This window comes from Takifugu rubripes, chromosome 1 (assembly GCF_901000725.2).
Source record: "Takifugu rubripes chromosome 1, fTakRub1.2, whole genome shotgun sequence".
Classification (NCBI taxonomy): Eukaryota; Metazoa; Chordata; class Actinopteri; order Tetraodontiformes; family Tetraodontidae; genus Takifugu; species Takifugu rubripes.
Genome location: NC_042285.1, coordinates 22,402,043 through 22,416,141, shown reverse-complemented (window position 1 = coordinate 22,416,141; position 14,099 = coordinate 22,402,043). Strand labels below are relative to the sequence as shown.

Genomic DNA, 14,099 nt, shown 5'->3' with positions numbered 1-14,099 from the left:
CCCTCCACAATGGCCGACCCCACATAAAAGAACAGCTGGACCTGGGTGGTTTATGAGCAGACTTGCATCAAAGCCATACTCCAACCCCGAAAATACACCAAACAACACGGACGACAGCGATTGGGTTCATCTGTACCAAGACTGACGTGTTGTCCTTTAAGAGTTTTAACTTTGTACATGGGATTCATCTAAAATATGATCAAAAACAGTCAATTAAGATCTACAGCTGTGATTAGTGTGATCAAATCATACACATCAAAGTGAACAAACCAGCCACTGATAATTTACTAAATAACAGACTGACTGAAATAATATCGCTTGATTTCATTTTGCCTTTCAAATATTTCCACAAACATCACCAGGAGTCTCAATAAGACGTTTCCTGCTGCAGTGGTGCGTGTGTAAAGAGATACATCTAAGATATAATGTAATGGCTTCATCTAATTAACTCCGAAACTGTGCACAGCCGTTGGGTTTATTTGATGTGATAAAGTGAAATAAAGACTGTCTGCAGGGGGAAACAAACAAAACAAGAAATATGAGCAGTAAAAAACGTGACGCATATGGAAACAACGGGCACCCGCGGGAGTTCTGGGATTAACTCCTGGAACTGTGGGGTCATCCTGGGCTACTCCTGAACTACAGCAGGAATCTTCTTGGTGCTAAAGTCCTGTAAGCAGAGTATTGAGCAATCATGTAATGTGCAAAATTTGGAGTTTCGCTAGGTTTTCCTGTCCAAAGAAAGAATAACAACGATACCTGTGGCAACGTCTGGCTAAAAGTAGATTTCTGCCAATAGCCGTCAATAATCTTCCCATTATAACAAAAGACAAAGCTGGAATTTGTCCTTCACAGCTTTAAATGGTATTTAACCCTGATGACAGATAACCGTGACCTTCATGCTGCGCAAAAACTACGAGGTGAGCAAAGACACAGGTGAATTCTCCGGTCGACACTCACAGTCTCCTGTAGTTTCGTACTCGTATTTGGGAGAGTACGAGCTGTATCCAGCAGCCGTGCGAGTGCGCACACAGAAGATGTACCAGGTGGCCGCTTTCAAACCCGAGATGATGACGCTGGGCGCCTTGGTGCGCATTGACGAGTAGCTCAGCTGCTCGTGTTCCTGTTGGAGCGAGCAGAAGCCGCCGATGGGGTTACGAGGGACGAACTCCTGAGACCAACAAACTTTACCTTCTCGTAATACTTGATCTCGTATTCCAGGATGGGCAGAGCTGTCTTCTCAGGCTGCTGCCAGGAGAGAGCGATGCTGCTGGGAGACGCCCAGTCCTTCTTCAGAGCCCCGATTAGAGACGGCCCTGGTTTAAACACCAACACATACACATCAGCTACGTTTGCTGATCATCTTGATGAAAAACTAATAAGGCTAATGCGCCACGAAATAATCAGCACCAGGCTGCAAAACAGATTTTAATACAGGAGCAAACAGAACACAAACTCAAGGTTCCACTCCATCGTTCTGCACTTCTACCTGCTTTCCCACAGAGACCCAGAGGAGAAAATATTTTATTCATTAGTCTTCACACCTCTCTACAAATACACCTCCACTTGAGGAAATGTGTTTGGTGTGTGAGCGTGTGCATGTTGTAGCTCTGCAGAAAACCATGGAGGTGTTAGCATGCTATTTCTGTAAGCCGGGGTGAAAATAACAGCAATCCCGGCTAAATATCCCAAGGCTGACCTTTTATATTGTCAACATTTAGTGAGTGTTTATCGTAAGTGCAGATTTACGGGGCCGCTAACGTGGTGGAGCGCTCTAACTTCTCCGGGGAGAAGCTGTTGACCGCAGCACGCAGTCAGTTTGATCATGCAATGAACAGAAAATGAGTAATTGTCTGGGCTGCAGCCAGTTTACACTGGACAGGTGACACAATGCAACATTAACCAAGAAGACCTAAAAACACCTCGCTATACCGTCAGCCTGTTCTCAATTAGAGCACAAGCATGTAAAATAAATTAAAGTGTGATGTAGCGCGTGCATTCCTGTCCCATTGCTGCATTCCTGCATGATCTACTGCTGAGTAAATAATTACCGCGCTCCCAGGAGACAGCAGCAGGAATAAGCCGGCACACATTATTACATATTAAGTATTTCATGTACCGTTACTGAGCTGAATCATTAAGTAGAAGAGGCCGCTCCTCTCTTGTGAATTCGCTAAAACGATGACACAGACTCTTTCTCTCTAACTGTTCTGTGGCAGCGGGGCTCGCGAAGCTTCCCCGCGTCCTCGTTTCATCTGAGGTTGGGTATTACTGGAAGCTTTGGGTTCAGAGTAAGTAAATGGCCACTGGGGTTACGCTTTGCTGGATGTGGAGACTCGTGCTGGGGGTTAGGGCTGGAGGCTGGCAAAGATGGAGGCTGCAGGGGTTTGAGCTTGTTAGCCAGAGACTTACAGCTACTAATCTGAGAAAAGTAGCTAAAAGTGAGCACCTATGTTCCTCTCATCCCTTGTTCAATTCCTTTTCTGTTTTTTTAATCCTTTCCTCCCTTTTGTGCATTGGCTCTCTGTTGCTGCGCCACATTTGCTCACATCCTCTGACACAGATTTAGCAAGAACATCCCAGAGACGAGCACCATAGACAACAGTCAGTAACGGAGCGATAACTCAAGACCAATTACATTCACGTGCTAAATAGACACGGATGGAAGAATAGTGTGACGTGTAAATAATGATTATTCAGGGTCAGACAGGGATGCGACTGATATGAAACCTATACTATTTTGCTCACTTGGTTTCTGTAAATACATTTAGATTAGATTAGATTAGATTCAACTTTATTGTCATTACACATGTCACAAGTACAAGGCAACGAAATGCAGTTAGCATCCAACCAGAAGTGCTTAAGTAGCGAATAAAACTGTGATGGGTATATACAATATATACACACAATGATATATGTTTATGATATCAATCTATATGTTTGTATTTACAGAGTTCACAGATATGTAAAGGATATATAAAAGTCTTTGCAACCAAGATAAATATATATACCGTACAGGCTGTAACTATGGCGCTGATGTGCAAAGTATGGAAAGCAGTGCAAGTAACCGGATGTGGGTAGTGCAAATAACAGATGTAAATAGTGCAAATAACAGATGTAAATAGTGCAATTATTGTAACAGATGTAGTCAGTGCAAATAGCATGAATTTAACCAAGCAGCCAAGAACGCGTTTGAAAACTAATTTTAAAAGTCTGTTGTTTTATGAAACGGCGTTCCATCTATGGACCAACGGCAACTTGCACTTCAATAATAACAGATTTGAATGCTTGGCTTCTCCTTAATAACCTTAAACTGGATACAAATTAAAATGTAGCTAACGGTGACTGAAGTGTTATCAAAAATAGAACAATATAATATCACGGGTGAGTGAGAAAGGGAACTATATTAGCATATTCAGCAGGCTAAAAGGGCATTGTGTGTATACACTACTACAGCCAGGTGTGTGTGCATGCTTTCTTTTATCCTTCTGTGTGTGTGTGTGTATGGGGGGGGGGGGGGGGGGGGGGGGGGGGGAGCAGCTGGAGTATAAAATAAACCCTCTTTTGCTGGGAAACAATAAGACAACAATGGCGACATTTTATTAGCTGTTGTGAATAATGATAACACGAGGGCTCTACTCAGGACGTGTTCATATCCTCTGCTCTGTCGACAGTGGCAGAAAGAATTCTTCTCAGGGGAGTTTTATCAGATCTCACTCTAATGAACCTCTCCGAGGAGGCCGAGACGTGGTTAGGCGTCCCGCGCCGCTTCTGACAGCCGCGGAGCACAGCGAGCAGTGCGGTGGGATGGCTATTGACCACTGTCGGCGAACAATCATCACAACCTGAATGTGGCCACTCAGCCTTGGTTTGAGGCATCTTATGATTGTATTTGTGCGTTTCCCTTCTCGATGGAAGAAGACTGTGTTTAATCGTAAAACGCACGTGTAGGTCCTTAGATGGTCCTTGAGAGACCATAGATGATCCTGAAAATGACCCCTAAAACACACACATCTTTCCCAGATCACATCTGAATTAAAGCGGCGGGCTCGATTCTGCCAGAGGAACTCCCTCCGTGCCTGAGATGTGGGAGCATTGGAAAGCCATTAGAAACACCAGTCAATTACAATGCCCTATGGATGGATTTTCCAGTCAAGCATGGTTAAGCTCAACACAAACTAATGGGGAGTCCTTAAATGAGCTTGACCTGCATATGATTTTAATTAGCTTTCCAGCCCTGAAGGCTTCCATTAACTGTTTGGAAAAAATCAATAGAGGCGGTATTGATGCTGCGCGGGCGCTTAAACGATGTCCTCACGCTGCTGATTCACTGCCAATAGAACGAGAGAAGCACAACACGTTACAAACACAATGGCTGCCCTTGTTTACAAGTGTCATATTGATACACGGGCGCCTTTTCTGGATGCCTGCTCATGTTTGACTCACGGCCTGCTCACATTTGTCTCTGAGCAGCCGTCTTCACGGCTGACTTGAAAGAAAAGGTTTGCGGCAGCCGACAGACGCGGCCGAATACGCCGCAGACACAAAGATGTTCGATTTAACTGATTCGGATGACTTCAGTTCAATAGATCTGACTGTGCGGGCTCAGAAAAGGACTCCACTTGCTCTGGGGAACTAAGAAACTGAAGATACGGAAGATGTCTCCAACTTTACCGCTGGGACCTCAGTCGGAGCAACGTCCCATTTGTAAGATGTGCGTCTTTAAGTGCACGTGCTGCTTGTGTAAACAGTCAGATGCGACTGAAGTGACGTGGCTTCTGCTCAGGGGACTTTGGTCTTTGCCACTCATTAATTGCCCGGGTCATTCCCATTACAGCGCGCTTCATCAGCTCTCTTCCATGAGCTCCCAGTTCAAACCAGTCAAATAAAGCGCGGACTCTAATTACATATATCTGAGTTAAATAGATCACCCATCTGCTCTACTCAATCAAGCACAGCATAATTGAAATGGTTTCCTCATTAACACTGACCTCGGTGATTTGCGTCCCGGTACGAACGACACGTGTTGTGATGAGTTCTCGGGCAATGTGCTTTTTAGGAAAAGGATTCCAGTGCTGATTTTCACCCCACTGTCTACTGTTATTATCCAGTAGAGCTGGAGAGAAGAGGCTAGGCTAGCTATGCTAAGTGGGTGGGGATGACAGTCCTCAGTGGGCTGGTAACTATAAAACCCATCAAAAAATGAAAAGCATCAACATTTTGCATTGAAAAGCTCCTAAAGGTGCACTCTCTTGGTAAGAAGATGGCTGCTAAAGTACTGCAATAGACTGTGATACAAAATATATGTTTAAAAGGTAAATTTGTCTGTCTGTGGCGCAGCTAACATAACTTCTGAATCCAATCCCCCAGCTTCACCTTCCTTCCTGTATCTCACTGCAATCTCCATACCAAGTGCTGCAATTTTCCGACCAATCATCTCCCACAACCCCCCCCCCCCCCCCCCCACTGTGGAGATGCAACCTTTCTTTCATATTGTTGCTACCTGCAGTCCCAAAAAGAAAAAGAATGGCTGTGACCTTCTTGACACTAAATAGCCGTCAACCGGATCTAAACTGGGACGGTTTCTTGTTCTCCCTCGCCCCCCCCACCCCACCCCTGCTGTGGTGGCTGTCTCTAATATGACAGTGTGCTGAAGGTACTTAAGGCCCCTCTGCTTCATCCAGATGGTGGTTATAGCAGTCACCCAGACCATTTATCATGTGTATCTGCTGAGTACAGGGAGTTAACAGGTAATTAAAATCATCAGTCACGCAACAAAAGCAAGGATCAGAGAGCTGGAGTGGAAAACTGAGAGGAGAAGAAGAGACTTTCTGTTGCGTTGGGGTTTTTCCGCCCACTTTCTTCTAGAAAACTGGAACATGACAAAATGTAGACCCGGTGAGAATTAATAATAACACCAACATTTGAATGAACGTAAAATGCACAAAGATCTTGTTATAATGTCCTCAGTGAGTCCTTGATGATTGACGTCTTGGTACGTTACAAACTGACCGACATCTAAAAAGCGTTTATTTCTATCTGGTTTGTATGTGAGCTAGTTGGTCGGATGATCTCGAAGTCCCACATTTAATAGGGTCCTAGCTTGCCACTGATTCTCCTTGTTCCCACTTAATGGGGACGTGAAGCGGCAATGACATGTGGGAAAGGCCAGCGAAACCAGCCCTCCGAACTGGCCCACCACAATCAATACTCATTTAGCATTCACCTTTCTTCCCCCCAAAGTAATTAACGAGGAGAACGGAAGTATGTGGCTTCTGACAGCTGATTTCCCTGCCGGGCCTTGTCCTTAACACCCTGTCCACTCCTCACTCTGCTACTTAAAAGCTTCATTATGGTTGAAACTGAGCCTTGAGCACTGGAAAGTGACACAGATATGGGCAGACACACAAGTCGATACACATAAAGTGTGTCTGTGTTCACACTCACGTTTGTGATGGACTTCGAGAACCTACAAACGCATTTAGAAATATTTTAGGGTTTTTTCCATATATGTATTACAAATTCTAAAATATGAGCACATTAGAATTCCTTCCACTCTCATTTGGGATGAGAAATTGAGTACAGAACAATAAATGTTGGCGTAAAGTCAGGAATTTTAAATTACGGGTTGTTTGGTGTCTTTGTACGGTTTATCAACACGTACAATGGAGAAAACAACCCTCTGCCAAGGCCCAAAAATCCAGTTCATCCCCATTTATCACGCAGTTTTTGGCATAATTTTGGTAGCAGAGAAACTGACCAAGCTGCCAGATGACGCCATTACAATGTAACCGTGGTAAAAGAATAATAGTTGGCCACTAAAGGCTGCAATGATCTGGTTAGGTCATTTATTTATTGACGTATACCTTATGAATAGAGCAGATAGGAGCAATGATCTACAGCGTTAACGTGTGATTTTCTGCAGACGACCTCTCCTGAGCGGAAATTACCCCGAATCCGGCATAAATAGAGAACACTGCATATCAGAGCGGAATAATGCTTCTTTCCTCATCCTCTATTCCTCTGGAATAGGAGTGCGTGAAGGAGAGCGGTGTCACTGCGGTGGAGGTATAGTATAAATAGCACCCAGAGCAGACTTACTGCAGCAGAACGCACAGCAGGCAGAGTGGCAATCCAGTCTCCCTGTGCCATTTATACCCAACCCTACTGTCAATGTCAAAAATCCTGGAGTTAAAATAGCCCTCACATTTTATCCCCGACTGCTGGGTGGAGGGGTCAGAGGGGCCGCCGGTGCACGGGTGACAACATCCACTTTAGAAACACACAAGGTGACAAAAATGTGGTAAAGACGGTTTGGACCCAATGCTCCCGAACGCTTCATGTGATAAAAGGTCAGCGTTTCGTGTAGTTCGTGACGATCTCAGGGAAGACGCCACGGAACGATGGGGGGGAAAAGAAATGTTCTGGAGCTTAAAAGCTGAGGTAAAAAAAAAAAATCAAACATCAATATTAACGCGCTATAACTCACGGGAGACGCATTAACAGTGAGCGGAGAAGAGCGTTTCAGAAAGGCTAATGTGAGATTTATAGTTTAATAAAAACTGTCTGACATGTAGTCGTGTACCACAAAGAGGCTATAAGCTCATAAAGGAAAGCTTGTCAATGCTTTTCTGGATGGATTTGAATACAGTGTGGAAATGGTGTATAAACTGTGACAACGGAGGCCGAGTGTGTCCTCAGCGGTTGTTAAAATGTATAAAGGGCTGTGGAGATTTAAGGTAGAACTGCTGTCATTATGAATTGTTTGATGGAGCGCGGCTAATGCAATTTCATTTAAATGAGCTGAAGCCACAAAAGGCATCGGCGACTGATTTATCTCAACGCTCAGACGACAATGGGGCTCCTTTCTCGGGGAGGAAATTCAAACCAGAGATTGAAGAGGGGATTGAGGTGGGAGTTGAGAGAAGGAAAAGTTCAGAGCCCATCCATCAGGACCGCAGAACAATGAATCCAATCACTGTGTATTAATGAGCCAATGCTTAAAATAGTTCCCGTTGTGAGGTGAAGTCAGGGGAAATGATCTTTGTGTGATAAAATCTGGGCATGAATCATTTTGCAGAAACTTATAAACTCCTTTCTTCTACCTGCTGAATGGAATTCCTGTGAAGTAGCTGAGTAATGGGACTTTCTGTAATCCTGTCTTAAAAATGAACAGGTCCTCATGAAGTCCGACATTTGGTCCCGCAGATCCTACCATCCATTTTCCAAACTGCTGCTTAATTGTAATCAGGACCTCAGGACACACACACACACACAGTCTACACACACTGGTCACCCACACACTCGTACCCAGAGGCCATTTTGATTCTCTAATCAACCTAATGTGAAGGTTTTTGGACTGTGTGAGGAAGCTGGAGGACCTGGGGAAAATGCAGGCACGGAAAACATGCGAAACACACAAGACCTGAGCGGGAACCAGAACCAGAACCAGAACCAGAAGCAGAAGCTTTCTTCCTAGCAGCGACTCACTAACTGCGCCACCGTGCCAAAAATGTGCAGGTGGACCGGCTGCTGCACTGATACCTCTGCTTACTTGTGCAAAACACTCAGGGTTCATTAACCCAAACACAACAAAACTGGAACCGCCCGGCTAATAAAGGTCAGTTTGGAGGCATATCGACAGAAATGTAAAAGGCTGCTTCTGAAGTTCATTTGCACTGACGCCGCTGATCCGCTGAGCACAAAAACGAACCACCGCAGCGTTGCATTAGCATTGCACTCATCCGGGGAGGGTAAACTAATGTACATCAGCATTTGAAGACGACAACTCTCCTTCCTGTCAAGGATGTCCATACCTGCATTCCGGATCCGACATCCTCCAAGGCAACGTTGTTATTGACTTACGGCGTCAATAACCTGGCGGCGATGTGAGTTCAGACCGCTCTCTTGTGTCACGCATGCTAATCCAATTATGCATGTCCCTAAAGTTTTTGTTCACTAAATGACTTTGTCTCCCGTCGTGCCCATCTGATGTAACCGATCACAAACACCAGGATATTTCTGAGGCTCTGACCTGAATACAAATAAACACGCAGGACGCCAACGTTGCTGCAGACGGACCCAGCTGTGCTAATATGTACCTTTTCACCCTGTTGTCACCCTTATCACATCTCTCTTTTTCAACCTCCACACACACACACACACACACACACACACACACACACACACACACACACACACACACACACACACACACACACAAGCCTGCCTAAACCTGAGCAGTTTGTCTGAATTTCCAATCGCCTTTTAAACGCCTTCATGCAAACGAGGGGATGCCAAAATTCAGACATAAAATGCTCATGGTGTACCTAAAAACACGGTAAACACCGCGCTAATTATACGACGATACATCTGTTGTTTTCCTGCGAGTGTGTGGTAAAGCAGCAAGCAATAAGCACAGATAAAAGAGGGGGCGGAAGGGCAGAAAGTGGGCAGGGGGCAGCAGATGCCCCAGGTCAAATGAAGTCCCGCGGGAGGCCGACTAAACAAACCTGCCAACAACACAGTCAGCAAACACCTGCTAACACTATATCACAGATGCACATATTCATAATTACACCTCATGGCCCCAATAACAACAATACCCTGGCTGTAATATAATGAGCGGTTATATAATGTGCACCAGTTGGTTGTTACAAACTTATTTAAAATTGTTGTAGCCTGAATAAATAATTCATTAGATTAAATGTGAGTTAAATGGCCGTGATTATGCAGAAAAACCTCCATATAAGTAACGGCCAATGCTAATTGACTGCAGATATTGGATACAAAGAGTCAATGAGGGCGTCGTGGTCATAATGGAAAGCCTAACTTCACCTCAGCGAGAGAAACAAAACCCCTGAGTGGACGAGGGAAGATGGTTCCTACAAGAGTGCCAAAGAACTAAAGCGGGGGAGAGACGTCAGTCGGACCTCCGTTTAGTCGCAGATTTATTGAAATTTAATGACAAATACAAACTACAGACGGTGATGGAATATATGATGAGCTCATCAGGCGTGATGTGCTGGTGTGAAAAGCGTAATTAACCACCACCCGACAGCTCTCATTATTGATCTGACAGACATCAGGACTGAGCCGGCTGCTATTTTAAGAGTGCTATTTTCATATAGCCAAATATTAAAAAAGGAGAGTCTAACATGGTGGAGATTGAACCTGACTGATGAACTTAGGCAAAGCCTGGAGAACAGTGCTATTATTATTACCATTTAAAAATACCTTATTAGACCCCAGTTGGCATCGGGCCGCGTAAACACCTCGCGTGTGTCAGTAAATATGAGTTGGAAGTATTTGAGCTTATGCTGTCTCTCCATCGCCTCCTCCGATTCCCCTTCGCCGCCTCCCTCTGACATCTCTCTTTATCACTTTTCTCATTTCTCCCTCCTTTATTCTTCTGCCCTCTCATTCTCTCCCTTCGAAGGGCCGATGGCGGGCGGCTGGGTTGTGATCCAATCACAGACTGGCTGCAGCAATCACCGTCTGCTGATTGGTTTTATAATCCTCGCTCGCGATCTCAGATGGGAGAAAATCAGCTGGTCAAGAAGCTCTGCGCTGCCATAAAGACGCACGGAGGCACGCTCACACACACACCGAGGTGCGCGACAACACACACACACACGTGTGGGAACACGCGCTCAATCTTGGTACAGATATTCTCTCTGTGCGGTGGGACAGCAAAGATTTAACAACAAAAGGATTGAGAGCATTCACTCAGCTCAAATTCTGTATCTGGAATAAAGTATATCTGTGTGCTTACGGCCGGCGGCACGTCTCACAATCACAGCGGACTGAATCCCACCGCTGTAACACCACAGCCAGGCACAAAAGTGAAAAGATGGAAATATGGGGGAACGCGGTTAAAACCACACACACAGCCCAAACTCCCAGATCAATAATCTGAGCTTTAGCTCTCATGCATCTACAGAAGGAAAACTAATCTTCAGATCACAATATCACAGCTAAATCCCCAAATCCTCACAGGTAGAGGAAGTCTGATTTGCCTTCTGGCGTGGATAAATATGAAAGCAAGAGATGCGATGAATCAATACGCGGCTGCTCTCCATGAAATTAACAATAACTCAGAAATACATTTGAACGCCACTGACTAAAGACACGACTAACGTGGTCTTAAACTTCTCTCTGCACTCGCTGAGCCAATTAAGACAGCATGTAAGTCCTTAACAACGCCATGTTGTATTTAATATACTGTGTCGGACGCTTTGCGTCAGGCTTTGTGCAGCGTTCAGCATATTACATTAGCCTGCGACTCACTGCATGTCCTATTTACTGTGTCCTTGTCCTACATCTGTTGGGTTCCACGAGGACAAGTAGCATGGGCGCTAATTTGATTTTTCTTTCTGTTTTTTTATATTTAGGGTTAAGGAGCATTCACAGGAAAGGTTGAAGCAGCGCCCACGAAGCACATCTGTTCAACTTCTTTGTGTTCCAACAGATGTCTCCGTCCTGGAGCATCGTTCAAGAATTTCACATGTAACGTTTGAGTTGTTGAGTCTCTTGCAACAATTGAGGTTTTCCAGTTTTACCCAAGAAGCGTCTGAATTCACCTCTGCCATCTCGTGTCAGGCGGGATCCTGCGGTGCCCCCCCCCCCCCCCCCCCCCCCACAGGAGGGCACACCGGTCACCTGTCCCAAGCAGCCCGTGTGGATTCATTCCGGAGGGTTTTGTTTGGCTCAGGGTGCAATAAGCAACCAGGAAATCTGCTCTCAGGTGCGTCTCTGCTGCCAAGAGTCACAGCGTGATTGCAGAGTGATGGCAGGTCGGGATGCACATCTTTAATTATGCATCGAGTTCCCAGCAGAGCTTCCGACGTGCATTTCTTCGACTGCCACGCTGCTCTGATGGTCTAAAGGGAACGTTTGTTAATGGAAGAGTCCAGTTAAAATTCAAAATCGACAGTGGTGCAGACGTGTCAAATAAACATCCAAACTCACACGGACACATATGGGTCCATATCTTTGCATGCAGGCGCCCACTGGGATAAAACTGAGCTGGTGGGAGCACTCTTGATTCTTGACCCCCAGAGAGATGGAGACTGCACAGCATGTCCCCCCCCCCCCCCCCCCTCCCCCTGTAGCACAAACTCAGACAAGCACATATAGACTCCCCCCACCCTGCAAGGTCAGCAGGATAAACTAGTTGGAGGAGAGCAGCTCTCTTCACTTGCTGTCAATGACAACACGGGCTGCTCGCCGTTACGCAACACTGAGTCTCAAACACGTGCCCATTCTCTCTCTCCCTCTCTTGCTTTTCCTGGTTCTGACTCCAAAAGTGTCATTTTCCCACTGTGACTTGTTCTTCCCTCAGCTCCCCATCCGTTGCTTTATTTTCACTCCAGCCAACTGTTGATAAATCTCCTTTCGCAATAAACCTTTAATGACTCCTTTGTGGGAATCCAGTGGCAACAATAATCTGATGCTAGAAAGATGAGCTACCTGGGCTCAGAGTGTGGTTGTTCTGCTGTTGCTCTGTACTGGAATTAGATAGAACAAAATTACGCAGAGAGCAAAGAAGCCGTATTTGCACGTTTCATGTGATCAGTCTGCATTTGGTTCAGGTGCTTTACTGACGCAGAACCTGGACAAGAACCTCTGAAGAGGAGCCAGCATCTCTGCATCTAACCTCGCTCTCACCTATGCACCATCTCTTCTTTCCTGCCTGGGATCATCCTTTTACACCCTCTTACTCCTCCCATCTCTCTTTTCTCCGGTGTTTTGCCCCTCGACGCATCTCTCTGTCCCTTGCCGGAAAAGTCCCAGAGATATTCTGAGACAGCTGGCTCAGACACGTTTACGTTCACTCTTACGGTGCCTTCGGTGTGTTCCTGAGGAGCTCCGTTGGAAAAAAAGAATTAATTAAGGGGGAAAAGAAAATCCATAACAGCTTAATAAACATGCGGCTAAACTAAATGGTGCTAAACACATATAAAGGTATTGGATTTTTAATTAAAAGAGCAGCTATTTTTACTAAAAGCCCTTTAGTTAAAACACGCCTATATTTAATTAATATTGCAGAGGTTCTTATCTAACTGTGAGTGACCAGACATGCTTTGACGGCCTTATTCAAGGACACGTTGACAGGAAAACCTTCTGGTAACAGGACTCGGTGGTCTGTAGGGATTTTCTGTCAACCCGGCATGTGTGTGCAAGTTTTATATGTCATCCATCTGAGCATAAACACAGACACACACACACACACGCGCGCACACACACACACACACAGCATGGCGAATAGCCCAATAGATAGGCCACACATTAATGCCGGTGTGTCAGATAGAGGTAATAGATGTGGGATTTACGTGACAATTACAGAAATATTTATGCACCTGGCACCCAGCAGGCTCTGGTGTGTTAATAGTGGGTGAATCAATAATGCATAAGTCTATAAGGAAATAAATGCACATGCTGAAGTCATTAAGTCGAAACCTTACCTTAAACCAACAGACTGACATGAATTAATGAGGTTAAATGTTGTTTCTGGGCCATTAAATAAAGGACTAATGTCACTTTCTTAGTGATGTTTCCGAAAACTCTCACTCTCTCTTTCTTTATTTTGTTTTTACTTCCTTCAGGGGTTTGTCTCACTGTGCACGACACACTGCGTTTGAACGGAAACGATGTTGACCTTTGAGAACACTGGGAGTCTTTACATTTGTTTTGGGTAAGAGTGGGTTTAAAATGCAGCCTGACCTTTTGGAAGACAATGATCCTGTAACTTAGCTTCTGAAACTGGCTGTGAAATACAAATGCGACCGGGCCATTTTATGCCCTTTGTAGTAACAGGTGATTTACAATGTGGCGAATGCCACAATGAGACTTTAGAAGACGCCTTTTTCATAACCTGTGGTTCTCACATATGTTCAGACATTAAGGTAGTGCTTTGGCTCCGGCAGACCTTTGCCTTCAGGACACTGTTGACATGCTGATGATAGCCAACCGAGTATGACTGAGTGATTAAAGCTAATTAAACACACTTAATGAAATGGGAGAAAAGTTATAAAGAAAATTGCACATTATCAATTCAACTTCAGAAGTTATCTTACTAGTTCAGCTTTTCAGTGATT

At 45.0% G+C, this 14,099-nt stretch overlaps 1 protein-coding gene and 1 long non-coding RNA gene across 2 annotated transcripts in view; one reads left to right on the top strand and one right to left on the bottom strand.

Annotated features, from left to right (window-relative positions):
• Positions 1-14,099, bottom strand: part of epha6 (eph receptor A6) — a 96,927-nt gene that overhangs the window by 16,386 nt on the left and 66,442 nt on the right. The window contains exons 6-7 of the mRNA XM_029840020.1: positions 1,192-1,316; positions 961-1,123 (exon numbers count right to left, since the gene is read on the bottom strand). Of these exons, the coding sequence (XP_029695880.1) occupies positions 961-1,123; positions 1,192-1,316 (288 nt within the window). The remainder of the gene's footprint in view (positions 1-960; positions 1,124-1,191; positions 1,317-14,099) is intronic.
• Positions 8,095-11,636, top strand: LOC115250652 (uncharacterized). Its single transcript, XR_003889224.1, has 4 exons — positions 8,095-8,888; positions 10,439-10,612; positions 11,394-11,508; positions 11,602-11,636. It is a non-coding gene; the product is annotated as an uncharacterized lncRNA (long non-coding RNA).